The sequence below is a fragment of the Microcebus murinus genome, chromosome 13 (genome assembly GCF_040939455.1).
Source record: "Microcebus murinus isolate Inina chromosome 13, M.murinus_Inina_mat1.0, whole genome shotgun sequence".
Lineage (NCBI taxonomy): Eukaryota > Metazoa > Chordata > Mammalia > Primates > Cheirogaleidae > Microcebus > Microcebus murinus.
This window is the reverse complement of record NC_134116.1, coordinates 44,930,803-44,958,039: the sequence shown is the minus strand read 5'-3', so window position 1 is coordinate 44,958,039 and position 27,237 is coordinate 44,930,803. Positions and strand designations below refer to the sequence as shown.

Sequence of the window (27,237 nt, the reverse complement as noted above, 5' to 3'; positions counted from 1 at the left end):
ATTGCTACAAATAAATTTACTACTGTTATCAGAAATGACAAAGAATTGGCTGAAAAAAAATTAGGTATATTTGCTGCTGGTCATGTTTGAATCTGACAATAAAGCATGCAGGAGCTGGCACTACTGGAGCCTTGACCAGAATATAGATCTTTGATATAAGTGGCTGGAGGAATACTTATAAAAAGAAGCAAAGAGACAGGGATACAAAATCTGTATTTGTAACAGTGCCATGTTTACTGACAATGTATGTGACGCTGACACTGCCACATCTCTGCTTTAGTGTTGAAGTTGGTCATTGCAGACAAGAAAACACTCATGATTTCTCAACCAACTTTATTTCAATGGTATTTTAAATGAAACTTTAGACTATACATTTTATAGATCTTTCCTATCTCTCAGTAATAGCTATAACATCCACTCCTTTATTAGGGAACACTCATCTCTTCCCCCTGAAAAGAGCTGGAGTATTGTCCTGAAAGCCAACACAATGCATTGCAAGAGCAGAACTCAATAAATTCCCAGTATTTGAGTTCTACAACTAAGCCATTACTCAAAATGTCCCACCTGAGCACCATCTATTTGAGATATGTCATTGGCACACTTGGAGGACTATAACGTTGGAAGAATTCCTTTGGAATTTATGTTTTTTTGTATGATTTATCTACCACATCTGTATTTTAACCCCTATTCAAATTGGAAGCATTTAGAATATTTTAAGGAGGGTATATTTGTTGCTGTACATTCGGGATATCAGCCTTAGAAGAGGTTGTTTGATATGATAAAAATGTGTCTTGTGGCCAAAATGTGGCATTTCTGGGAACTACATCTCCTCCATCTATCTTAACTTTCCAAACTTGCAAAGTAACTCCTAAACCCATCCACCCACAGTTTCTTTACCATATCTCCACCCAAAACTCTAAAATAACTGTTCTAATTTTCCTAAACTTGTTGTAAGATGAAATAGCACAATGCAGTAAGCAGTGAGAAATTGCGAGCAAATGGAGAGATTCAGAAACCATTGAGGTATTACAGAGTTAGGAGTCCTAGGCTGCTGTCCAGGTTTCAGAACCATCCTTTTGGTCCTTGGTTCCGCAGTGTTTTGAAGAGAATGTGGTAGGCTCTTTTATGGCAAAGCACAGTTTTAATTTACATCCATGTAACCAATAACACTTGTTTAACATTTCAAGTAGTATATTGGGGTGTTATTTCAGCTAATTTGCAATTCAGTCCTTTAAATCCCAAATTTGATTTTTCCTTCAGCAATAGATTGGCAGTTCTGACTATTCAGAATTCTATTCAAATTTCTTCAATTTAACTCTATTTTTTTTCTTTGAATCAATAGGTTTCCTATAATCATTGAGTATTATTTGATTTAATTAACTTTTCTAAGACTTATCCTGGTAATCAACTTCATCAGTCAAAATTATTACTGATATTTTTTATTATATTTATACATCTCAAAACTACGTGCAATTCTCCAACATTCATAAAAGTTGAAATACTAAATTCATCTAAATGTCTCACCACAGACAATAAAGTCAAACATAAGAGTAATATTACTGATAAAAATTATGGCAGCTACATAATGATTTAAAGTTGATAGTTTTCCAAACTATAAATACTAATAATCTGCTTGTGGTTTTACAGTTCTGTTTCATGATTTCTGCTTTAGAGCAAAAAGTTAATTTTCTAGTTCAGAAAGGGAAAATTAATCAGGCAAAGGCCTTTAAGACGATAAAGGCAATACTCTGTTATCAACACTAATACAACAGATGATAACATAGATTATACAAACAATGCAAATATTGCAAATACTTCACTGTTAGGAGGGACTGAATAATGTTATTTACTTTGTAATTGTGTTTCTTGAGCCAATGTTAACATTGATTTGCACTATTTGAACATATATTAATTGATGAAAGAAAGAAGTGGGCCAGATGGATGTTGGGTGACAAGAGAAAACCTGCCAAGGAGTGATGTTTTCCTAAGTAATTAACAAAAACTGCAGTTCAGTTTTTAATAAAAGAAATGAAAAAATGGCTGAGTCCAATTATTTAATTTTCAAAGGAGAAAACTTAATTTTCAATATGCTAAATGAAATTTTAGCAAACTTTAAATGGTTTTGAATAGACATTATTATAGCCAAAAATGAGAATGTAATGTATATCAAAGTTTAGAAAATGAGGAAATCCAAATATTGATTTTAAAAATTACTACTGGTTTATTTTCTCTGTTAATGCATTGCATAATCACTTATTAAAATCATAACAAGCAAAGAACTGAAACGATGTACAAACACTAAGTTAATTGTCTCTGTGAGTAATGATGAGATTGCCACATTTCTGATTTTATGTAGAAATCAGTTACTACAGACAGGGCAACACTCATGTGATTTCCATTATTACCTTTATTTAAATATATCTATCTTAGCTTAATATTTCCTGTTTCTTGATTCTAAATTAGTTTACCAAACAGTTCATATTTTCATATTATTAAAAAGTGAATTATATATAGTTATACGATTTGTCGTATCAATCCATTTCTGATTTTCAAAAAGATTTACTTATATTTTAACCAATTAATTAACAAGTGCTATTATAAATTTTATTCCTGAGGTCTACATATTTTGGCAGGTTTCAGTTTTGTAGTTCATTTAAATTGTAGTAATTACTTGGTGATAGTTGCCTAAGTGTATGCATCCACGGAACAGTTGGAAAGATCCTTTTAGAATTAGGCACCAGCTTGATGGTTATCACAGAAGTCTAATTGCAATTAAAATAGTACATTTTCTGGCAATAAAGATTTATCTTTTAAAATATGTTTGCACAAGAATGTGCAGGTGAGGCATTATGTGCATTATTTTTCAAAATAAGAGTTTTGCTTAAATATGATATTAAAATTTTGGAATGACCTGCTTATATAAACATTCAGCCATATATAAATTAGTGATTTAAAAATAATTGAGTTAAAAATAAAATAGTCTGTCTTGCCTAAAAAGCCCAATTATGACATTTTTATCTATTATAGAAAAACAAATTTCAGGATATGAATGTTTCTCAATTCAGGAAAAAATATATATAATAAAAACCTCTAGTTTCAACATTTATGTCATTGCATTGATTCCTTGAAATATTGTGATACATATTCATAAGAAAATGAACTTGCCAAAATCAGAACCATCTGGAGGCAAAAGCCAATTAAACCAAAAATTTATTCTAGCCAGAATTTAACATCTATGTTACATGTCCATGTTAGACTTGCGTCTTTTCACAGGGTGAAGTTTGAAACCAGACATTCTTTTTCAGAATACCATGACTTGAAATAGCCCTTTAGAAATGGATTTCTTTGCAAGTGAAACTCCATTTTTAGAGAACCGCTGTCTATTTTAACTTGGGTTATTACTCAACATTATCAATGTATGCCATATTTTAAGAGTAATCTTTAATATGGCAAATATGCTACTCTCATATAGTTTTATAAAATGAAGTTTTACTTGCAACTATATTTTATTAACACCTTTGCCTGTGGAAGAAGTGTGATTTTAAGGATGAAAAAGTGCATTTCTCTCTAAATTAACCAAAGGATAAATTTAAACCTGGCATTCTTATAATTAGAGTAATAGATCTTAGAATTTTATTACCCCACTGAAAGATCAAGTCTCCAGGAGCAGTTAAAAAAAAGAGAGAGAGACTTTATAAAATATTATATATTTCAGGGAAATGATGAAATCTATTTAAAACAGAGAGAGAACTCATATTTTTTTAAATAAGGAAATTCTAAGAAAAAAAGTATTATGTTAAAAATTCACTGAAATATTTTAAAGCAAAGAGAATGTCTTTTTAATTTTTTAAAAAATTCTCATTTCTAATACTATTCCTGGATCATAGAAGTGACTCATAAGATGTATGCTGAATAATAGAATCAACAAAAAATTTAAAAAATAATAATTTGTGTATATATCAATGGATTGTGTTACAGGTCTTTGGTGGCAGAAAATTTAACAGTTATATATCAGCTAATTTAAAGACAATACAAATTTAAAATTATAGTATATATTTCTAGAATAAGTATTTGTATCTATTAAGAAAAATATAAAATGGTTCAGTAGTCTAGTGATAAAAGTTGGATATTATCTAGTTGTCAGACTTATGCCCAAATAAGATAAGTGTGTAGTAGACAGAAAAAGTCCTTTACATTACTGTATGAGAAAATCAAGTGAACTCTGCTCTTATGGGGAAAGATGTGAGAAGTACAATACAGGTAATATAATTTTCTTCATATAGTAAGTATTTGGCAATTATCTGAATTGGAATTTACATAGACTTTCTGGGACAGTAACCTCTCCATTATTAAAAATTAATGGAGAAAACCATTGATATGGACAACATAAAATGATAGCTATCTTAATTTACATTTAGATGTATATAATAAATATATGGCTTCATATGGTATGTACTTGATGCCATGAGAATGCTAAATATTTCACATAAAACAATGACTCTAAATCCTTAAGGCCTGATTTTTACCATTTAAAATTTGTTGAATGCTGTCATTTAGCCTGATTGTTTTCATGTTTGCCCTTGTGGTGGGATTAAGTAGAATTCATTGAACATCTAGTATATGCCATGCTATAATCTTTACAACTTTATGATGTCTGGTACCCAAGATAATATCCACACTATGTCCCTACCCTGTTCAGTATCGCAATGCTATAAAATGGATATCATATCTTAGCATAAAACACACATAAGCCTAAAGGAAACCATGCTACTTTGCCAGATTTTATCTGTTTCATTAAGCTTTTCTAAGCACAAAAAATGGATATTTTATTGCCAGTTTGTTTTGTTTTATTTTAAAGTCCTTTTTCTTACTGAACTGCTACCACATAAAACTAGAATTAAACTAAAAGGCCAATCTAAAAACAACTGAATTGCACAGAAAGGTGGTCAAGGTCAGGAATAAGTTAAAAATTTAATTATACCATCCAAATCACAGTAAGACCAGTTGAAATTTGACTATATCTAGTTCTTATTTAGTTGATAAAGTTAATTGAATTAGTAACAAATGCTCACTATATTCTGCTCAACATCCAAATCAGCAACTTTATCTTGATGATTCTAGCTATTCTAACAAAAGGAAATGATTTTTGTTCTAATGTTTGTTAGGTACTATCATATGTATTATATTTTTATTTGTTGGGTCTCATTTGTTATTATGTCAACCACATACTCAAATATTATAAATTTCTATATCCAGACATTTAAATCTTACTTACTATATATATATATATATTATTTTAAAATAAGAAAAGTAATAAAAGATGTTGGTTATTATGCTTCTGGCATAAATTTAATGAATCCCAGAAATATAATCCATATACTCCAAGGCATTTTAACTAGTTTAATTACACCATGGATGCCATTGCTTCAACAGGGATGCTTTCTAGTCTATGGAATAATTGGAAGCAAGAACCAGCAGGTTTCAAATGACTCCAGCTGTGTTAAGTACTGACTGTGAAAAAGATTCACTCTCTTATATGTTGTTTTATAATAGGAGCGAATGCGTAAGGTGAAAATCTCCAGACGGGTGGACCTTCTGTGGGTAACATACGGGGAAGTAAATGAATAAAAAATACTAAAAGGAACAGAATAATTTTAAAACATGACACACAAATGAAATAGGTAAAATACTCAAAATGAAAGATGAAACAATTATACAAATGTGAAATAACAGGGACTAAGACAGAAACAGAACATCCCAATGCTGTATTCTGATACTGTATTACAAAGATCAACTTTTCAAAAGTCCTAACTAATCAAGAAATAATGTTTTAATCCAAAATCAGATTAATGCAGATGACTTGCTTGTGAAAAAGATGTACTAAAGCTCATATTCAAGAAAACTACCAAAAACAAAGCTAAAAGAACAATTCATTAAATGAATGTGTGCACTTCTGCCAGTGGTAAGCTGGTATTCTTGGACAAAAGAAGTAGAAAAACAGAAACTTTTTTAAATGTCTTTTTACAATCGGCTAGACATTTACATATATCTGCTCATTTAATCTCATGACAACTTTATGGATTTAGCATGATTATATCCATTTAATAGACAAGGAAAGCAAGGACTGGTACATTTAAATGATGTGCCCAATGTCACACAGTCTTTATGTAGCAGTTCGCCAAGTCATTTTTCTTACTCCAAGTATCAAACTAGTTCCCAGTCTCCATTTCTTCAGTTGGAAAAATAATTAAATAGGCCAAATAATCTCAAAGGTCCTTTGGAGTCTTGAAAAAGTGAAACTATTCTATGAGTTCTATTGGACACCAAATTTATCTTTCTAAAATTAATAGAGTAGCTAGATACTGCCTTAATCACTATTCAATTACTATTTTGCTTCTTTTTATAGAATTTATACTTGATTCTAGCATACTGTCTGGATGGTTCAAAAGTCTATTAAGAAGACTTCAGTGTTATACCTTATTTTTCTTATATCTCTATCAAGAAGATAAAGTAAATCTATGGATCGTTATGTTTAGAATGCAAATATTCAAAGGTTTAAATGAAAGTTTTGCATGAGGAGGCTTCAAAGAGAAGGAATCTGACCCTGTTTATTTAGGTCATCCTCGCCACATTATATTCTAATATGGAAAACATGATATGATGAGCAGACACGGTGGTGTGTAAGAAATGAGGGAGACTGGAAACCACAGACACCCCTAAGTGACAAAAGAGTATATGTTGAACAAGAATGATAATGTCTTCTTTCTATGGTTGTTTTAGAAATTAAATCAGTAGAAGATATTACACATATAGAAAGTATAATTCTAATATCTGCTGATATTTCTCATGTTAGACCCACATTTACTGAATTCCTACTAAGTTCACTCTTTTTGTTGGTTGCAGATTCAGTATTGGAAATGCGACGGTAAGAAAGACACAGCCTCTTCCTTTCAGGGACTTTCCTATATTCTTTGTAATTGTTATGCTTTAAGTAATGATATACCAGTATTTGGTTTGACTGAACTCCCATTTGAGACTGAAAGATCATCAGGAACTAGGGCCCTGTTTTGAACAATCCTGAATATACGCCTGGGGTTGACACTGCATCAGCTGGAGAGGACGCAGAGCCCCTGCCTGCCAATAACAGATGGTCCTGCAGGAATAGTTCAAACCCTGAGGACTGTTGCTCCCAGTATCATCCAGAAGTCAATAACCCTTAGCTAAAGCAAAATTCAATTGTCTAAAACAGAGCCTTTAGGTGTTAAAATGCTTTTGCTTAATAATTACCATGTTTAAAAATCAATCGATGTATTAATTCAACATATTTTGCAGCCACTGTGTGGCAGATTGTGCCATCAAGACCAAGAATGAAAATGAGTTCATCTCAAACCAAAATATCCTAAAGACTGTGTCTGCTTTAACTTATTATGGTCTCATGCAATTTTGACTCTTATTTCAATTTTGAGGCAAAAAAAAAAAAAAAACCGAGACAATTTATTTTCATATAAATTCTACCATCTCTTTTATGTTGGAAATTTAAATGGGTTGGGAATGCATTGAAACATTATTAATCTATGTAACTAAAATTTAAGGTTATTCCTTAACTTTGAAAAAGACATCAGTAGGAAAAACAACTTTAAAAATAGCAAAAGAAAAATATATTATCTGAAACCATAAATGAAAAGAAATATGAATTTACTATTTCTACCAAGAAGGACATATTGTAGGTCTTATTTGTTATATTATGGTTGCCTTAAGCAAGAATATACATATATATACACACACATATATTGGGAAGATTGCAGAAATATTAATAATTTTGTTTCATTTTTAAATCTAGCAAGAAACAAAGAAACCAGATGTATATTAGTAACACAAATGTATTCCACCTAGTGAATACTAAGAAATGGGACAAAGAAAAGTTGCCAGTCCAGGTGTGCTCACGGCTGACTCATACAGGAAAGGCTATTGTAATTCTAGACTTAAAATGTGAAAATTGATTCAATGACATGAATATGTAACACAGGAGGGTATCAACTCACAACTCAGAACTCACTCCATTTTGTATCCATTTGTCACTTGCACCTTCTACGGAAAGTTTCCTGCAGAATCCTATGTAGCTGTGTATTTGAAAGTACTCAGCATGCAGCTGCTATCACACAGAGGCACAGATTGGTTGCATCCTCCGAATCCAAAAAGCCACCAGTCCTTTTTTTCCTGAAAAAAATATCTACTATAGAACTACTACTGTCAGCAGAAGACATTTTCTTCCTATAAAAGATACAGCTTCATTTCATAAATCCTTCTGTGCTCCCATTCTTTTCCTTATTGAGGTTTGTTTAATGAGAAGAAAAAAAATCATTCGTTGAATTGTGGTCACTATTGTCTTGCACAAAAACTGTTTTATTTTAAAAATCAATCATTTATGATGACTCGCACAAGCCACTGTGCCTACTGTGGGCTGCACATGGATTATATATTTTTTTTTTCTGGTAGGCAAAAACATAGGATTTGTAAAATCACTTTAAAATATGCATGACTATTTCCACCGATTTATTTCTAACAGGTCTACCCAAAGACATTGAGCATTAAAGAACTCCAAGTGATTTTACTGAACACTGTCATCAAGGTAAATATATTGAAATCCATGTATGTCTAGAATGAAATGCTGTGCTATAAATATGCACTATTTACAAATGGAGCAAAGATGAATTCTAAAAATACAGTTTGAGAAATGATTCAACAGCAATTCCTATGAGGATGAAAGCATTCACTTAGTACTTAGACCTTTTCATTATGGTAATACTACATAGTCTTATAGATACCTAAGGTTTTAATCTGATTTATGTTCGGAGGAGAGTTTGAACACACAATTGAGTTTCTTCTGAGGAGAGGTGAAGGCCAGATCTGAGCATCAGGGGTACCACAAGCAAGTACAAGCAGGCCTGCACTGTCTTTCTTGAATAATTAGAATCATCAAAGAGCAAATCTGCCCATTCCAAGGCATGTATTTGAGATTTTTATTCTTTCAGACACATCCAAAGTATCTGCATTTGGAAAAAATAGGCAAGACTAATTCCCTAGGCTATAAATCACTCTAATGTGGAGGGAAATGTGTTAGCTAGTTGTATTACAAAGCCTTTACTTCATATTTAATAGGCACCTGCAATACCAGCATTATACAAAGCTCTCTACTTTGCAAATCTTTAAAACCCCACTTAATTTTCAGCACTGATTTCCTGCAATCTAAGAGCTTATGAAGGGTTCACTGTGTTCATACAGATCTATGCAAAATGTGCCAGAGCTTCCCTGTCTGTGATGGCATTCATTTGGAGGTGAATCCCAAATTTCTATCACTGGCATGCTTATTTCCGACTAAAATAAATATTCTCAGGATGAAAGCTGAAGATTAAAGGGACAAAAAAGGAGGCAAAGTAACTAGCACTGTGAGAGATATATGCAAATATCAGATCAATGACAATTCTTCATACCGTTTACAATAGAAGCTTAAAGACCCAAATACTCTGCAATCCATTAGTTCCTCAATACCCTGAAAGGGATTAGCGTGTTTCTTAATCAACTGCTACCAGACTGAAAAAGGCCCAGAGAGTGGATAATAACAAAGCAATGCAGTACGAAAATGTAGAGATGGTCAGATAGAAAGAGAAACTGTGGAAGAATGTGACGTGATTTCTGAAACCTATGTAGGAGTCCATTTACTTCAGCGTTTGACTCAATAAACATTAAGTCAATAGAAAAAAAAAATGTAAGATATTATACACACATAATAAAAATTGACCAAATTTCCATTCTTTCCTGCAGCCCACATAATTAAAAATATAATAAGTGATGAAGCTGTATGTAGTGAAGTCCTTTCAAGAACAGATAAATTAATTTCTCATATATTCTCAAGGATCTGGAAAAATCAGTGTAAAGTGACCCAAGAGAATCAATCAAATATGCCTCAAAGATCTTGCCTGTGCTTCTATCTTCACCATTCCTAACTGTACAGGTGGTCCCAAGTCCATCATTTTACATGTGATATATGCTTATGGGACTGTAATCAGTCAAGCTGTTAAAGATCAAGGGAAAATATTTTCATATAGCATTTAAACAATGGATAAATATGTAAAAACAGATCCCTAATGAATAACTTTGAGTTCAGAATTCCTTAAAGTTACATGCTATGGCTCAGAAAATTCTACTGATTCTGCTTCTGTTCTTGTCTATAGGAGACAAACTGCCTATAGGACAAAAATATGAATGGAAAAGATTAAATATGGGTTGTTTTTTCAATTTATTCTTGTCATCACACTTTACTGTTGAGGAAGGACAGTTGTTTAACTTATTTAGGAATTTCAAATTTTAATGAATCTTGGCTTGGGGAAAATAATATAAATCAAACGTAAAGTGTCAATCATGGTAATATATCTTTTTTGTTCTATGATTCTGATGACTGACAGCCCAATAGGTTTGTATCAAACAAAGGCAAAAAGCATGTGTTCCTTTCCAAATGAAGTGTTTGACAGATTTGACAGTTTTCTGAAATAACAACTGATGAAATCTTAAACAGCAGAGTATATCTCCTTATCTCCTTATGAGAGATCATATTTCTACATTTGTACTTAATTCTATAGTATGATGCAGATTTGGGAAGTGCTATTAAAAAGGCCACAAGACATTAGCATTATTACTTATTAGAAAGTCTGACTCTTATGCCTCCAAGAAACTTTAGAGTAAGCTTGCACCTGACTTGCATTCCCGAATGTTCACTAATACCTGGCCTGTGATTAGAGTCATATTTTCACAAACCTGATATAAATTTTAGGGCCCTGATATGTAGTAAATTATTAAAAAAATATTAAATGTGAAATTAGGTCTGAAGAATTATTTGAAGTTTGCTAAGGACTTGTTTAAAAGTTTTTTCCAGTCTGACTGAGAACTCTGACATTTAGAAAAGAGAAATAGGATAAAAAAAAAAAAGAAAGGAAAAATTGTTTAAAAATCCACATTAAGGGGTGGGCAAAGTACTTCACACCTATAATCCTAGCACTCTGGGAGGATCGCTCAAGGTCAGGAGTTCGAAACCAGTCTGAGCAAGAGCAAGACCCTGTCATTACTAAATATAGAAAGAAATTAATTGGCTAATTAAAAATATAGAGAGAAATTAGCTGGGCATAGAGGCACATGCCTGTAGTCCCAGCTACTCGAGAGGCTGAGGCACAAGGATTGCTTGAGCCCAGGAGTTTAAGGTTGCTGTGAGCTAGGCTGATGCCACAGCACTCTAGCCAGGGCAACAGAGTGAGACTTTGTCTCAAAAAAAAAAAAAAAAAAATCCACATTAAATCATTCTTATTTTCTAACCCAATTAAATATATAAGGTATTAATCAATTTACTAACATTGGCAAGAGACTATATTTTTAATAAAGGATCACCTTCAAGAAAACAGACTAAGAGAGAGCTTACCAAAGGATTTTAAATGAAAATAGCAAACAATACACTAGATTCACAGTTTTGTTTTGTTTCTAACTATATAGAAACTAAGAGCTTAGCAAAGTAAAACTGACAATATTAAAAAAAAGGAGTATATAGACATTTGACCTGGCCCTGAAATCGCATAAACACCCAGATTGGTATGGCTGGACCAACACAACCACTGTAGTTTTCAGTATTCGGGGAGTTTTCAATTCCTCCAACCAAAAAAAAAAAAAATTAGAAACCAAAAAATTTCAAAAATAAAATAAAAATAGCTATGGAAACATAGATTACAAGAAAATACAATGTAAAGGTATCACTTTCATATCTAAGTATTCCAGTGTAAAATAATTTAATGTAAAAATAATACATTAAGATGCCATATCTAATATTTTGGGTGTACTTTATAGTTAGATATATCAATATGAAACCTCAAGATTCAATATAAATCTCAATTGCTTATGAGAAAATCTGATTTTTAGATTTGAGATTCTGCATTAAATCTAAATTCTATTTTATTTTTACTATTTCATAAATTTTAATTTGTGCAATCATGAGAAGGCCAATGATAGTTTAAAATTATTTAAATAAGAATATAGAACGTATTATTATAAGTACAATATTTAAAAGTTAATTTTTATGATATCAATGCCTCTCCTGTAACACCATGACGATGACTGATGTGAAACTGAGGGGAACACCAATGTGCCTTGTTTCTTTATCTAGAATTGATTGCAACAAAATTTAGAATATAGGAGAATAGAACATTTTAACTACACAAACTATTTTCTCTGTGTTAACAAGTGTTCAGGAATCAGCAGGCATTCCTATGTTTAATACAGTGGCAACTTTTCATTTCTATCCTTCTTAAGGTTATTAGGAATGAATGATAAAATAAATGCACTTTGAATTTCCTAGCTTAGGACTAACAAGAGGAAAAACAATAATCAAATATTTGTCTCAGAAATTCCAATAGGAAAGTTAACCAGTATGAATGGTTGGCACATCCTCATTTCAAAAACTTAAATCAATATCCAAGGGATTCTCCTATCCTGCAAATATGAATACTGACTTCATGACCATAGGGCACTTAGCCAAAGAGAAGCAGAAATAAAAATCATAACTGATAACATTTCAAAAATAAAATTTGCATTTTGGGGAATAATTTTTCTCTACATGCCACCCATGTTCAACCATCATTATTTAATTATTTATGTACTCCAAAATTTAATAGTTGAAAATATCATAAAGTTTTTGCTTGTCTCACATTAGTTAACATTTGCTCCCTTCACTTTAAATTGCATTTCTCTTTTTGACTGTTCTAAATATCATCAATTCTGTGACTGCCTTGTGCATTTCATGTGACATAATAGCATTTCAGGAGTGGTTGTAGTGTATTACTCAAAAATGAAAAGCAATCATAAATATAGTATCTCTAAATGATTTGGAAAAGAAGCGATTCCCTTTACATTGTAAAAATATATGTACACATGTTAAGTACACCATGCATGCACATTTTCAATGTATAAATTCTTCAATATATACACAAATGTATGTATAAGTAAATACTCTAGATTGTGAAAAGTTAGGACGTTTGAAGCTCTAAAATGAGAATTTCATTTAGAAAATTAAATGACTGTTTATTAAGAAACAAACTCTAGTGCCACTCATACAGATTGTTTTATTTCTTGAGGAAGTTGTCAAATGTAAATGGGTCACTATTTTCTTTTACTTTAACATTTTCATTTATCTTCCCTCCTCCCTTCCCCCCAAAAAAGCACACAGGGGTTAAGCAAATTAATTCCCCAAATGCTGTCAAACGGGTTGGGAAGCAGCAATAAACAGCTTACTGTAAAGCCTCCAGCTACAATAAAACAGCTGTCAATAAGTGGGCTAAGAGTTGGGCAAAAACAAGTCCTCTGGATATGATGATATGAAAGGGAGAGAGCTGACATTTTCTGTTCCCATAAGTGAAGGCAGTGGTTCTCAAAGTGTGGTCCTTGGACTAGCAGCCTCAACATCACCTAGGAACTTTTTAGCAATGTAGATTTTCAGGCCTGACCCCAGTGGTACTGAATTAGAACCTCTGGGGTGGGGCCAACAATCCATGTTTTAAGAAGTTCTTCAGGTGATTCTGAGATACCCTACAATTTGGGAAATAATGTCATATTTTAAAATTATATCCACCAATGACACTGGTTTTCTTTTAGGCAAACATACCAATGTACTTTATCACTTAAAGCTTTACTGAAATTATGTTGTCATTTTCTTAGCCTTGTAGAGTGTGTGTGTGTGTGTGTGTTTATAAATAAATACCAAGACATAGTCTTTTGCTAAAAAAAATAAATAAATAATAAAAAAATCTCAATCTGTGAAGGCTAAGGGCACTTCCAAAAATTTGTAAAAAAATAATTTGTGGAAAATCCAGTGACAGATCTTTTATGTTCAAAAAAAATGAAAGCTTAGTAGAATAAAGCGAATGAGGAATATGATTTACAATTGTTTCCTGTGTTCTTTGCAGGTTCACACAAGGGAAAAACAGCAAGGGGAAAAAAGACAAAGTAGGAATCCATGCACCACAAACAAACCCATGCTGTAAAAGTCAGACACTGTGTTTTCACTGTATACAATACAAATTTGTGATATTTAACTTTGTTAACCCTTTACTCAAGATCTTGCATTTAACTCAGATATCAATTAGCAGCATAAAGTGAAAGAAGGTTCCTGGCAATAGCAATTGTGCCCACTCATAAAATCTTCACAGATTACATCTGAATTTATAAATCACTTTGAAAGCTTTTGTAGTTATACAACATCACTTCTTCAAATTGTGTACCTTTGAGAGCACATTTTATATAAAAGCCACTAGTTGAAGTGAAGGGGCTAAAAAAAGTTTTTACTTTTTAGTTTAACTAGAATATCTTTAGATAACAATTATATAGATCAATGAAAACACATTTTTAAAGGGTAATATATAATTTATGTTCTTCATTCATAAAAAACATGCACATTTTTCCTAAAATTGTGCATATTGCTTTGTATATAACCATCACCTCCCTACCTACTTCCAATATTCCTTTTCTCCAACATCACACTTTTCTTTTTCAGCATGAAAACTTCTAAAAGGTATAAGCAAAGCCATTTCAATAGCTCTTTATCTAAATAGTGAATTATAGCTTCATTTGAACATTGGAATGCCTACAGGAGAACTGTAATGTGACACATGGTCACAAGGAATGCCTAAAATGCACTTTCCTTCCAGTTAGAGAATTACTCAGCATCCTATTTGAAAGATTACATCATACAAACAAATATCTTTATGACTGACTTAGTTCCAACAAAAGATCTTTTCTATAAGTTGCTGAAATGCACTTAACATTTATGTCACTGCATTATATATATCTATAAGTTCAACTTTTGGGGGAGAAGTCAGAAAAAAAGTGGGTTTGTATAGCAATGCAAGTACCCACCATGCTTATATGAAAAGAAAGATGATTTGGAAGTATATCAGAATATTTCTTTAGAAAACAAATTTCAGATTTTACAAGAAGTGTTTTAAATCATATTAGTTTCTTCAACATAATTATGAAAATCATCAAATACCGTAAGTATATTATAAGCGACCTTCACAATAAAAGTAAATAACAAAATCCCATTTTCTTTCTTTCTATTAATATAGCAATTTTTAATTAAACCCCTTTAGTTTCATAAATTACTTTTCTTATCATAATTCACTATTTAATAACTTTTAAAAGCCTTTACTAAGTCTGAACAATTTCTAAATTTTAAAACATTCTCTTTTCAAATATTAATAAAATTAACACAAAAAATTAGTTGTTCGAACTTTTACTTATATGTAATAACCTCATATCCTCCTTTATAACTTGTATACTGATTTATTTTAAATTATTTTTATCCTGTGTATTTAAGCTGTAAGCATTTGTACTTTTAAAATGCTTTAGATGTTTAATATTCTACTTTAAGAAATGGAAACTTTGGTTGTATACTCATAGGCATTACACTTAATATTCTGGGAGTATCTGTGTGATTCACTGTCAAAATTATTTTTATAAATATCTTATTATCACAAAGCCTTAAAGTCATTCCAGAGCAATAAATAATAGATGTCAAGGGGAAAACAGTTTCAATAAGACACTAAGACACACTACTCCTCCCCAGCCTATAAAGAAAAGCTCTTGATTCTCCAAAGACTAATCAATGACTGAAAATTAATTTTGCTTTACTTGACTTTCTAAAATCTATATGTTCCTTATTTTTAACAAGTACAGATGGGTCATCACCATAGGTGGACTCTGGACTCCTTACCAACAAAGATTGAACTTGCATTACGAAATCCTAGAAAGTTGGTGTGGTGAGAGCTAATCACAAAAGAGCAAGCAAATGAACTTAAATGCTAGTTGCTCCAGAGCAACTATCATTAAATAAAAGGTATCTTTGGCTGTACTACCAGCTTGATCCTTCCCTCCCCCCTAGCCTTGCTACTGCGGGATTGGCACCTGGCCAGCATAAGCGACATGATACCCTAGTGCCATCTACAGGCTATTATCGATATTCAAATTTTGTGGCAACAGACAAGCACCAGTGAAATAAATTAGACAGCGCTGCATTTAAATCTTTATTAACAAGGAATTATTAGACCTAAGAAAAACTAATTCTGGATTTGGTTGAAATATGAGTTTCTTAGCCTCTTAATCCCTCTTCATATGGCATATTTCACAGTTTAAAATGAGTTATGACAGATCACTTATGCATTACTAAGATGAGAGAATATTTACAATGGATTCATTCTTTTCTCTATAAATCAGTTATATTAGGCAGAAAGCATTCCTTTTTTTCTCTTTTTTTTTTGAAAGAGTATTTGGCCATTGTGGACACTAAAAATCTTTCTATTAAATACCCAATTTAATATAGTACAATAAAATAATTTGAAATCAAAGAGAAGACTTCCTATATGGCTTAGTTGCAATCTATCAACGATCATGTGCTTCACAGCTGATGTACATTTAATATTCTACTATCTTGTTCAGAGACTAAAAAAAAAATTAACCCCTTTAGCAACCACAGCTCTGACCGTAATTGCAGTCAGACCTTCAAACGTCATTTAAAACTTGAGATTTGAAGGTGACTTTTTAGATCAAAAGGTAATGTGCAAATCTTGAAGCAGTCAATTTGGAAACCCCAGGAGTAGAATTTGGCATATCAGGACAGGTTTTCCTCTTCAGCAAACATTATCTTGGGACATTTTGGAATAATTTCCTCTTTTCATCTTTTGCCATTTGAAGGAAACTGGGAGGTTAAATAATTCTCAGAACTCAGAAATTTCAAAGCTGTTCTAAAAATTCTCAACTGAGCCCCAGAGGAATAGAAAAGGGGTCAAGTTTTTTTTTTCCTCTTTGTAACTAAGCTAAAGTTAGGCCAAAACAATAGACACACTGGCACATTAATACTGGTTGACTGGGCACTTGTATGCAGTACTTATAGACCAGTAAAAGTGCTCGTTTACCTGTCTGGTGTGTAAGGGGCCCTTTGTCTTGAAGCCTCCTTGGGAACTGCACTCTGAGGCACTGAAGTGATCTGAACTAGTGGAAGAGCGTTTGGACAGGGTGTCACAACCCCCGACAAAGGTGTTGTCCAAAGGGAGCTCCTGAATCACATGATGCTTTTTCACAGAAACTGGAGTGTCTGGTTTGAGATGAAAAGCAGGCTGTGGAGAAGCAGATTTGTAGTGCTTGGCCAGGTCAGGGCTGTTAGGCTTGAAGGTTGTTGGAGGTGCTGGGCCCCAGTCAAATCTTCCTATACTCTGCTCCTCTAGCTCAGCCGGCAGGCTTATCGTCCCATTGATAGGTTCATGAACTGCATCATCGGGTTTGGACTCTTCGATAGTAACAAAGTTCAAAAGAGAGCTCTTGGGAGACTTTCTTTTCTTCCTTTTCTTTTTCTTGTTTTGTTTGTTCTCCTGGTTCGGGGACATCCATTCTGCACCTTGCTTGCTCCTCTGAGCTGCTTTGAACCTTGATGCATGGCGACAGCGCACCAGAACAGTGACGAAGATCACAACTATGACCACCATGGCGCCTGCGACGATGGCAATCATGATGGTGAGATAGTCCTCATTTTGATAGGGTTGGCTACTATCCCCTATGTTCCTGTCCAACGGGGTCTCCATAGTCCTGCGGATCAAGTCATAGATATAGGAGGCATTTCCAGCAGTGTCATTAACATAAAGAAACACAAGCACAAGTGTGTGCAGAGACTTGGGGTACCCCAGGTCACTTATGTTGACCACCAAACGGTGCAAGCCAACATCAGTAGGTGCTGGCTTTTCTTCCAGAGTGATGTTACCTGTTACTGGATCAATCCGAAATAAGCCTTTGTTGTTTCCACTCACTATTGTATACTTAAGTTCAGCATTCATTCCAGTGTCGATATCCACTGCAAAAACTTCTGCTACCACGGAGCCAGGAATGGCTGAGAGGGGCACCAACTTAAAGGAAGTGTTAGATGGTGGAGAAATGACAACTGGGCTATTGTCATTGACATCCATGACATTGATGGTTACTTTTGCAGTAGAGGAACGAGGTGGTTGTCCTCCATCAGTGGCTTTGACATCGAAAGTGTAGGAACTCTGCTGCTCTCTATCAAATGAGACATTTGACTTTATGACTCCAGAATATGGATCCAACACAAAATTATCATTGTCATTTAGAATAGAAAGAGTCACAGCCTTATTCTCTCCAGCATCTGCATCTGTCACTGTGATCACCCCCACAGTACTATACTTTGGCAGATTCTCAGACACAAAAAATTGAAAATGATTATGAGTAAACTTGGGGCTATTGTCATTCTCATCCAGAACAGTAACTATCACAGCCGCTTGGCTTTGGAGGGGAGGGGTCCCATTGTCCCTGGCAGTTACTGTAAAAATGAATCGTTCTTGTTCTTCTCTGTCAAAGACTCTGGAGGCTGTCAAAACTCCTGTCTTTCGGTCCAGATCAAAGAAGGAGGCATTCGGTCCAAGCTGATAAACAATGTCTGCATTTTTCCCACTGTCTTCATCTGTGGCACTAATAGTTGTTAAGTATAACCCACGTCGGTTGTTTTCAGAAACTGACAGCTCAATTACAGGCTGGTTGAAAATTGGTGGGTTGTCATTTTCATCCTCAAGCTTAACCCTTACCAGGGCAGTCTGATTTAAACTGGGCTTCCCAGAATCAGAGGCAACAATTTTAAAGCTGAATTCTTTGGTGCCCTCATAGTCCAACAAAGACGAGGTCTCTAACAAATATTGGTTGTCATATACTGCCTTCAAATGAAATGGGACCTCTCTTTCAATAAAACAGATCACTTTGCCATTCACATCTGTGTCCTTATCTGAAACTGTAATTAGGGCAATCTTTGTATTGATGGGATCTTTCTCAGATAAATACACGGTGCCATTGATAGGACTTATAATGTACCTGAGGTCTATGTTAGGAGGGTTATCATTTACATCGGTGACATTAATGGTAACCGTTGCTCGAGCAGGAGTGGAGCTGCCATCACTAGCCAGCACTGTCACTTTGTGAATGGCTGTCTCCTCTCTATCTAAGGACCTCTGAACTGTAATTAGCCCAGTAGTATTATTTAAAGCAAAGAGTCTTTTGGTTGCAGGGGCAACCTGGGCACCAAAAATGTACCGGATTTCAGCATTACTGCCTATATCTGCATCAGTGGCATGGAGCTGAATTACAGAAGTACCTACGGGAGCATTCTCTGGAATATGCACCTCCACTTGACCCTCTTTAAACACTGGCCTGTTGTCATTTACATCACTTACTGTGACCTGCAGTATGGCCGTGCTGGATTTCTGTGGAGTGCCTCCATCCTCTACTTTGATTTTCATCACATAGGTATCTTTCTGTTCTCTATCCAAGTTTTGCTGAACAATCAATTGTGGCCACTTCTCTCCCTCCGGAGTTTCCACGATATCCAGTCCAAAAACACTCTGCCCATTTAACAATTCATAATGCTGTACACCATTGAAGCCTGTGTCAGGATCTGTTGCTGATGGAATTGGAAAGCGGCTGTTGATCAAAGTGTTTTCTGGAATGGAAATATTGATGACAGGAGATGGAAACATGGGGGCATTATCATTGGTATCCTTGACAATTATTTTTATTTTGATCAGCCTGAAAAAGTCATTGGGGAGGATCACCACCTCAAGTTCAAAGAAACACTCATTCTCCTCAGCATAAGAGGCTCCAGCACAGAGTTTTTCTCTGTCTATTCTATTGGAGGTTGTGAAAATTTCTCCAGTGCTGCTGGATACTTTCACCAAAGGGGCATCCCCAGCTTTAGAAACCAGTCTGTAGACAAGGCTGGCACTGGTCCCTGTGGCAGCATTGATGTGAGAAATGTTCAGATCCTTTGGTATGTTTCCTATGGGCACATTTTCAGGCAATTCCTCTCTAATAGTGTATATAAGTTCTTGAGCTATTGCGGAATCCAGCCTTAAACAGGCAATCAGAGCAGCCAACAGGTAAAAATCCCTCAGGTCCATGATAATGTATTTATTTTCTTTTCCTGGATTTTAGGGCTTAAAGATTTCCACTGAGGAATGATGTACGAATTGCAAGAGGAAGCGTGCATGGACTGGAGGATGCATTACATCTCATCACTTATTTGGAGACAGCCACTGTCAACACAATCGTATAGACAATATTATTCTTCAGTAAATAAAAACACACCATCACAAAATATCACAATATATTTTCCACTACATATTAGTAAACATGGTAGTTTGCTCTGCCACTGTTTGCAAGTTAACTCTGTGGATAAAAACACTAAATATCCCCTGCTTGTTGCATTTGCCCAGAGAAAATGAAATTTTCTACTTTTGAATTAAGGACAGCTGCTATTTTTACCTGTATTCACCCACGTTGTTTCTAGATTACTATTTTAATTCAAAACATGCATTCTTGTTCTCCTCTTCCCCTCCCCCTGTCTTACCCACCGCCTCCTGGCCTCTAACCCACCTCCCTCAGTTTTTTTAGGTGCAAGTGAAAAACCCTAAGTATTTAGCTGTGGTTCCTGCTAATTGCTTTGTCACATGTCAAATGTGTTTTCTTCTCTGCTACACTGAGTCATCTCTTTTTTCTAAAAAGACTACCTTTCTTTCCTCCCAGTTCTTCAACTGCCTTCTAATACAATCTTACTGGGAAACGAGCATCCGGACATGCTGCTGCAGCATCAGAAGCAATAGTCACCGGCCACTACATATCCTCATTGCCTAAAAGCACAATACCAAGACTTCAAATTTCTTACCCAGAGCTTGCTCTCCTTTCTCCATATTGACAAATTATTCCCATTAGGATTAATAAGCACATTTAAACTTTTAAAAATGTATAATAATATAACATTCCTTGTCCTAGACGTGGAAGAGAGTGCCGAGATGTAAGTGAAACGCAGCTAACATTCCCATGTAACATCACAATATTTTCTACTGAGCATAAAAGAGAGAGGGGGGGGGAAAAAAAGGCAGTTTCTTAATCCTGATCTCTGGTTATAATATTGGTAACATTTGCCACACATAAATACTGCAAAGCGATAATGCAGGTAAAAAGGCTTCTGCTTAGATGCTCCTTTAACTGCAATTTAAATGGGTGCAAAGGCTCCAGGAAGCTACCTACTTGAGTAGGACTGGTCAGTTCTCAGGCTCTAATCTTATCTGCATTAGGCTGCACGGTAGCTGATGCCCGCGATTAGTTCCGGCAGAGATGCAGGTAGGGATGCAGATACAGCCGAGTAGGTGAGCTCTGCCCCAACAGTCCACCCAATTACAAACATCCCTCGTCTACACTGAGGACATATCTAAACACAGAATTTACAATTGTGCATGCAAAACTTTACACTTACGTTAGTTGCCTCAACCTTTCCCCTTTCCCAGTATGCTGCAGTTAGGAATGATTTGTTCCAACACATAGAAAGCCATGCATCTGGTAGCACCAGTTTGGGGAGAAATCAGAAGCAGCGAAACGTTTCCTCCTTGTAAAATGTGTTGCTTCGGGCTGGCAAATTAGCAACTCCAGAGAACAAATTCACAGATTTGTCGTTAGTCATTCTCTCCACGTTTCGTCTCTATTACCCACTGGGTCTGGGTTCTGCTGGGTATTTAACACACATACAACATCCAGTTGCACTTCTTCAGCTCAGGGGCATTTTCCACAGCATCAAGCGTACCATTTCCACCCGATGTCAATACTGCTTAAGTCTCTAACTTCTTGGAGGAGACGTCAGAGTTGGGGTGATGGTGGTTCTCTGGCTGCTCTCCCGGTGACAGTTGCCCAGAAATTCCTAATCAGCTGTCTCTTTCGTGCTTCAGAGACTCTTCAGGCGCTCCTTCCTGTCTCGCAAGCTCTCCCTCTCTCTCTTCTCCTCTGCCCCTCTCTCCTTCTCCCTCTCCTCTCTCCTCTCTCTGAACTGAATTTCTTGATATAACTCTCAATAAGCCCAGAGGGAGGGCGTGACGGCCTAGGCCCCGCCCCCGGCCCCTGATTGGCCTGCATCTTGCGGTGCGGGCGGCCGCGGCCGGCGCGAGGGAGGGGGCGCGGAACAAGGCGCTGACTGTCTCCCAGCTTCCCCTCCTCCGCGCCCCCTCGGCAGCCGCGAAAACCCGGAGATCTGATCCCGGCCCCGGGAGAGCCGGGTTCCGGGAGGTGCACTGAGCATGCCCAGCAGGGTCTGGCCGGGGAGCGAAGCGCTGGCGCTCCCCAGGCCCGCTCGGAAGCGGCGCTCGCAGGCAGGCGCTTGCGGGGCAGCGAACCGCCGAGCCCGGGCGGTCTGGCAGGCGTGGGCGGCGCGGGAGCCCGGCGGGGCGCGCGAGCACGGATCCGGGGAGCCCTGGGCGTCGCCACTGGCGGATAGGGGTCACCGAGGCGGCTCGTCTCCGGGCGCACATTTCGCACTTTTCCTTGCTAAGTGGAGGGGCCAAAACGCACAGATGGGGGAGTCTGTCCGGGACCCGAGGCGCGAGAAGCGTCGCCACCGCTCGGTGGGAGCACGGGCCGGCGATCCCCCGGGCGCGTTAGACGGACAGCACGCCCGGTGCTGCACGCGGACGCTTTTGCTGGCGGGGACGCTGGAAAGAAGGGCGGAGAGGGCGGATAGTGAACGGTGGGGGAAGCGGATGTTTGAATCTCAGTCGAGACTGGAGAGAAAATTAATGTGAGCCCTTCCTACAAGCAGGGTCACGGAAACTGCCTAGGAAAGAAAAAGTAGCAGCCTGTGGGATCCCTTTGGCCAGCCCCGGCCAGTCCTCCGTGCGTGCGAATTCTCCTCTCGCGCAGCAGGACTGGCGGCGACGGCCCATCCGTGGCTGTCCCTGCACTTCTGCGCCTGCAGCGCCCCGAATCCTGAGAACCCGGCTGGCCAGACAGGCGGCAGCAGCAAAACCCGCTTTCAGCTCACCTAACTGCAAACTTTGCTTCCGAGAGGCTGGAAGAAAGGAATCCCGTGCAGCTGTTTCCCAGGCTGTGGAACACTTCCTTTCCCCTATGCATTTTCTGCTGATTGCAACTTTACTGTAATACTTGTCTTTTCCCCTTTTCCCCCGTGCAATTTATTTCTGTCACTCCAGCTCTGTAGTATCCTCACGTTTCTTATTTTCATACAAGAACTGGATGGAATGACTCCGAAAGAATTGACCTTATTCCTCAAATATTGCACCCCCAAACACTACCTACATTTGATCTTTTAATATCCGTAAATCACGAAGGTTTGTGCAATGGTTGTACCTACAACACAGATATCTGAGTAAAGTTTGAGGCATTAATATAGTGACAGTTCATTTGGAACAAAAAAAAATGTATTTTTCTGAATGACCTATAAAGGTTGTTTAAGGTCTTAATGCATGATTGAATAACTTGTCCTAACTTACAGGAGGAATGAAGGGCATGTATTTTAAACCTCTTTTCCTCATTTGTACTGGGATGTACATTGAAGGCTCTTCATGTACATGTACGTATGCATTGTGATGGCTTGAGAATACGTCTTATTTTTGAATACATTGGTCTTCTTTTAAAATAATAACGTAATTTTAGGTGTTTAAGTTAAAAGTAAAAACAAAAGACATTACCAATCAAACCTACCAAGCTATATGTTGTATATTTTATTTAAGCAACTCCTTTGACATAATTTCCACACATGAAATTGTAAGGCTCTTTTTTTATTCTAACTTTTCCTCGGGTGAATAATCACAGTAAAACTACAATGTCTAAAAGCCCACTGTAAAATCTATTAATCCCTTATATGTGAGCTATAAAACATTTTTCTTGCAGGCAGTATGTTGGTATTTTTTAAAAATAACCAAGTAACTCTTACTATAGTAACATTTTGTTTGCTTAGAATATACAAAATTTAACAATAAAAAGAACTGCTTAAGTATCCAAAGTCAAGAGAAAAATATACAATTACAAGACCAGTGAATTAAAGGATGATTCTATTATCTTATAACAGTGAATGATCATTTTGCCATTCACAAAATCTACAATTAAAGCTAGTACATTGTTCCAATTCTCACCTATTTTATGCTCTGAACTATGTTTAAATAAATGAACCATCATTCTGATACATTTACAATAAACATAGCAGGAGAGCCACTTTCCAGTTCATTTCATAAGCATCAGTTATATCATATTCTAATCATACCGTAGTCACTTCAAAGTCATGTTGTAGTCCCAACACATAGCTTAGCAATAATTATTTAACATCCTTATCAAGCGGAATTGTTTCTGTTTGCTAAGGGATAGCTTTACTTGTTAGAACAACCCATTATTACATCTTAGTAGGAACAGAAGATGTAGGTTAGAGAAGAGAAAAAAGTCATCACATGATTTAATTTATGACTATGAGACTTCAATTAAAGAAAACCACAGGTCAAAGCCCCAGAATGAAATATGTCTAGATCCTTTTTAAAGGAGATTGAATATAATATAGAAATAGAGCTACTGACTCAGGGCATTCTATCTTATAGGTGTTTATTTGACATATCTAAATTAGTGGAATTCCTCAAACATACCAGTTTTCCCTCTTAAAGCTAGAATAGTTGAGATTTGTTTGCCCTATTATATTCCAACTTCTAAATTCTAGAATGAGAACTATTATTAGAGATCTCATTAATATTCCTAGAAGAAAATTAAATATAAAGGGTCATATTCCTAACCCTCTCTATAACTTGAGGCTTTTGTCCAAAACACTATATTAACCATTTGCATAATGACAGCTGTTCACAACCCACCTCTCCTGTACTATTTTTAAAAGTTATATCTGCATAATTATGAATTAGGAAAACATTAATTTTCATTTTTGTAAGGGAACATCTATTGGTATTGTGCTGCATTTTATTTTCTTTAGTGAATTTAATAAAGTGTTAGGTTTCCAATTATATGATTTCCAATATAGATCTCTCAATACATACTTATATTACACTTCCAATTAGATTTCTTTAACACTTATCCATCTTTATCAATGCATATTTTCTATAGCAAGGAATTATGATGTTCTCACCTGTGTTGTACCTGATTAGTACTTTAGGAATCATGCCATATGGGCTATAATAAAATTGCCTTAGTGTTCTCTGCTGGTTATATAGATCTTGGGATACTTGTGAAGCTAAGTCACCTTCGGTCAGCTAACTAAAGACTAAAATGCTATTGCAGATATATACACAAACAGATATTGAGTTAATGAAATTATTTTATATCCCACAAATTTAATATTGTTCTATTTGTATATTTAAACAACAATTTCCATGCAATGACATTTAATAACCTAAATTATTAAGCAATTCAGTTTGTTAATTGGATTTTCGTCTACGATTTTCTTCTAGTTACCACTCAGCATTTTGAAATTACACTTCACACAGAGATTGTAAATGCTTCTTCTGTAAGTTACACTTTATATAAAAGACATAGACTCAAGTATTTAGAATGATCAAATGACCTTTTCAAGGACTTCAAAGCTAATATTTTTAACTTCTAATATACTAGTCCTATATTCAAATCAGTTAAAAATTAAATAAAAAATACTTTTATGCCTGTACTTCTAAAATTCATTTAATCCAGATGTCTTATTGTGTCTAACAGACATTAATCAATCAATCACAGGGGCTCTTCAGTCACAGCAGGTATTATTGTCCCTATTTCACAAAAGAGACTAGACTATTGCACTGTACTGGGGGTGGGGATTGTGCTAAAAATGCTAAGGGTTATTTGTATTATCACTGTTTAGAAAATGACAATGCAGAATTTTAACACCACAAAACGAAAATTAGCACCTTTTAAGGCTGTGCAAACTAGCAAAGTGTAGTAAGTTCCTTGAATAATTCCTTTGCTTCACTATTTATTATTAGCTCTTTCCTTTTGAATACCATTTCTTTTCTTTTCACTCCTTTTCTTAAGGAAAACCTAGTCCAAAGTAATCAAATCACAAAGGAAAGCAGGTGACAACCTTCATTCTCTTTGAATGACTGAACTAAATTTATCCCAATTTGCTATAATTTTATGACTGACAACGATTATAAATGTCAGATTTGTAGCTCTAACAGTTATCACAATATAAACTGACATTTACCATTACCAGTATTTTATCATGATTACTATATAAATAAAGAAAATACTGAATTCTCAAGTTTTGATATTCCTCTTTTAAGATTTCAGATTATTTATAGACATAGCTTTCATAACAAATGGTTTCTTCATCACAGGTAGAGCTAAGCAATCATGTAGGAGAACATGAAAAAATGTTTTAAATATAGCATAAAGAGAATAAATATATATCATGTTTAATCTTCAATAATTTGATTAATGTCATAATTTCCAGTGAAATGCAATATGAAAAAGTTTCTATTTCTTGGGACCTTGTAACATTTATTTCTGTAGGTAAAAACTGTTAGATTAAAATATCAAGTATTATCTATTCAATTCAGATTTATAAAATGATAATGTCCAAGGACATAGGAAAAGCATGCACATTGTTTGGAAGCACCTTTAGTATTTACACTTAACAATAGAGACAGAAAACTGTTGAGGAAAGAACACATTTCAAACACAATAGCATTTCTCCAAAAATAATTAGGAAAATTATTTTTTTAGATATTAGAATTTTAAAAAATATAAATAAATATACTACAATAAGTTTTAAAATTATTTCATTAAATTTTGAGTATGTTGTAGAATACTTCATGTTATCTACAATATGTTATCCAAAACAACATTATTTTGGAAATTTTTATTTTCTGTTTCTCTGACCAACCCTTTCTCATTTTTTTTTTAATAAACTCACATGATATTCTTCTAGAAGCCCAATTTGTTACATAATGTGCTTATAAATAGACTTAAAAATATAGGGCAAGATGGATAAGCCTCATTTTTCTCTTATAGTCTCTTCCTAGGAACCAAATTCCACTTACAGTCCCCCTCTAATTGAATTAGGATGAGTCAGGGAGACAACGTATACTGTTGACTTCTGTGCTGCTGGCTTAACTCCATATCACTGATAACACCTAAGTGATGGAAATAGGAACTGCTCAGCCTTTAAATGATACTGTTATATTTTGCATGGGCATTAAGTTAATATCACTCTGCTTACAAAAATTACATGTCTGTGTGTATCTATACACAAATATTGTTTAAAATAGTTTTTGCATAAATGAAAATCTCAATTCTGTAGTGTCCACTGTTATAAGCCTTTAAATGGTCCTACAA

The 27,237-nt window shown here is 35.2% G+C and overlaps 1 protein-coding gene across 6 annotated transcripts in view; it reads right to left on the bottom strand.

Moving 5' to 3' along the window:
* Window positions 1-21,975, bottom strand: part of PCDH9 (protocadherin 9) — an 864,876-nt gene extending 842,901 nt beyond the window's left edge. For 4 of the 6 annotated variants that reach the window (XM_012749778.2, XM_012749781.2, XM_012749780.2 and 1 more), the window contains exons 1-2: window positions 21,392-21,975; window positions 17,001-20,171 (exon numbers count right to left, since the gene is read on the bottom strand). In XM_012749778.2, coding sequence (XP_012605232.1) covers window positions 17,001-20,036 — 3,036 coding nt within the window. In that variant the 5' untranslated portion in view covers window positions 20,037-20,171; window positions 21,392-21,975. Of the gene's footprint in view, window positions 1-17,000; window positions 20,172-21,391 lie in introns of those variants that run through there. The other 2 variants (XM_076009386.1, XM_076009387.1) reach the window with 1 other exon arrangement.
* Window positions 21,976-27,237: the final 5,262 nt, after the last annotated feature.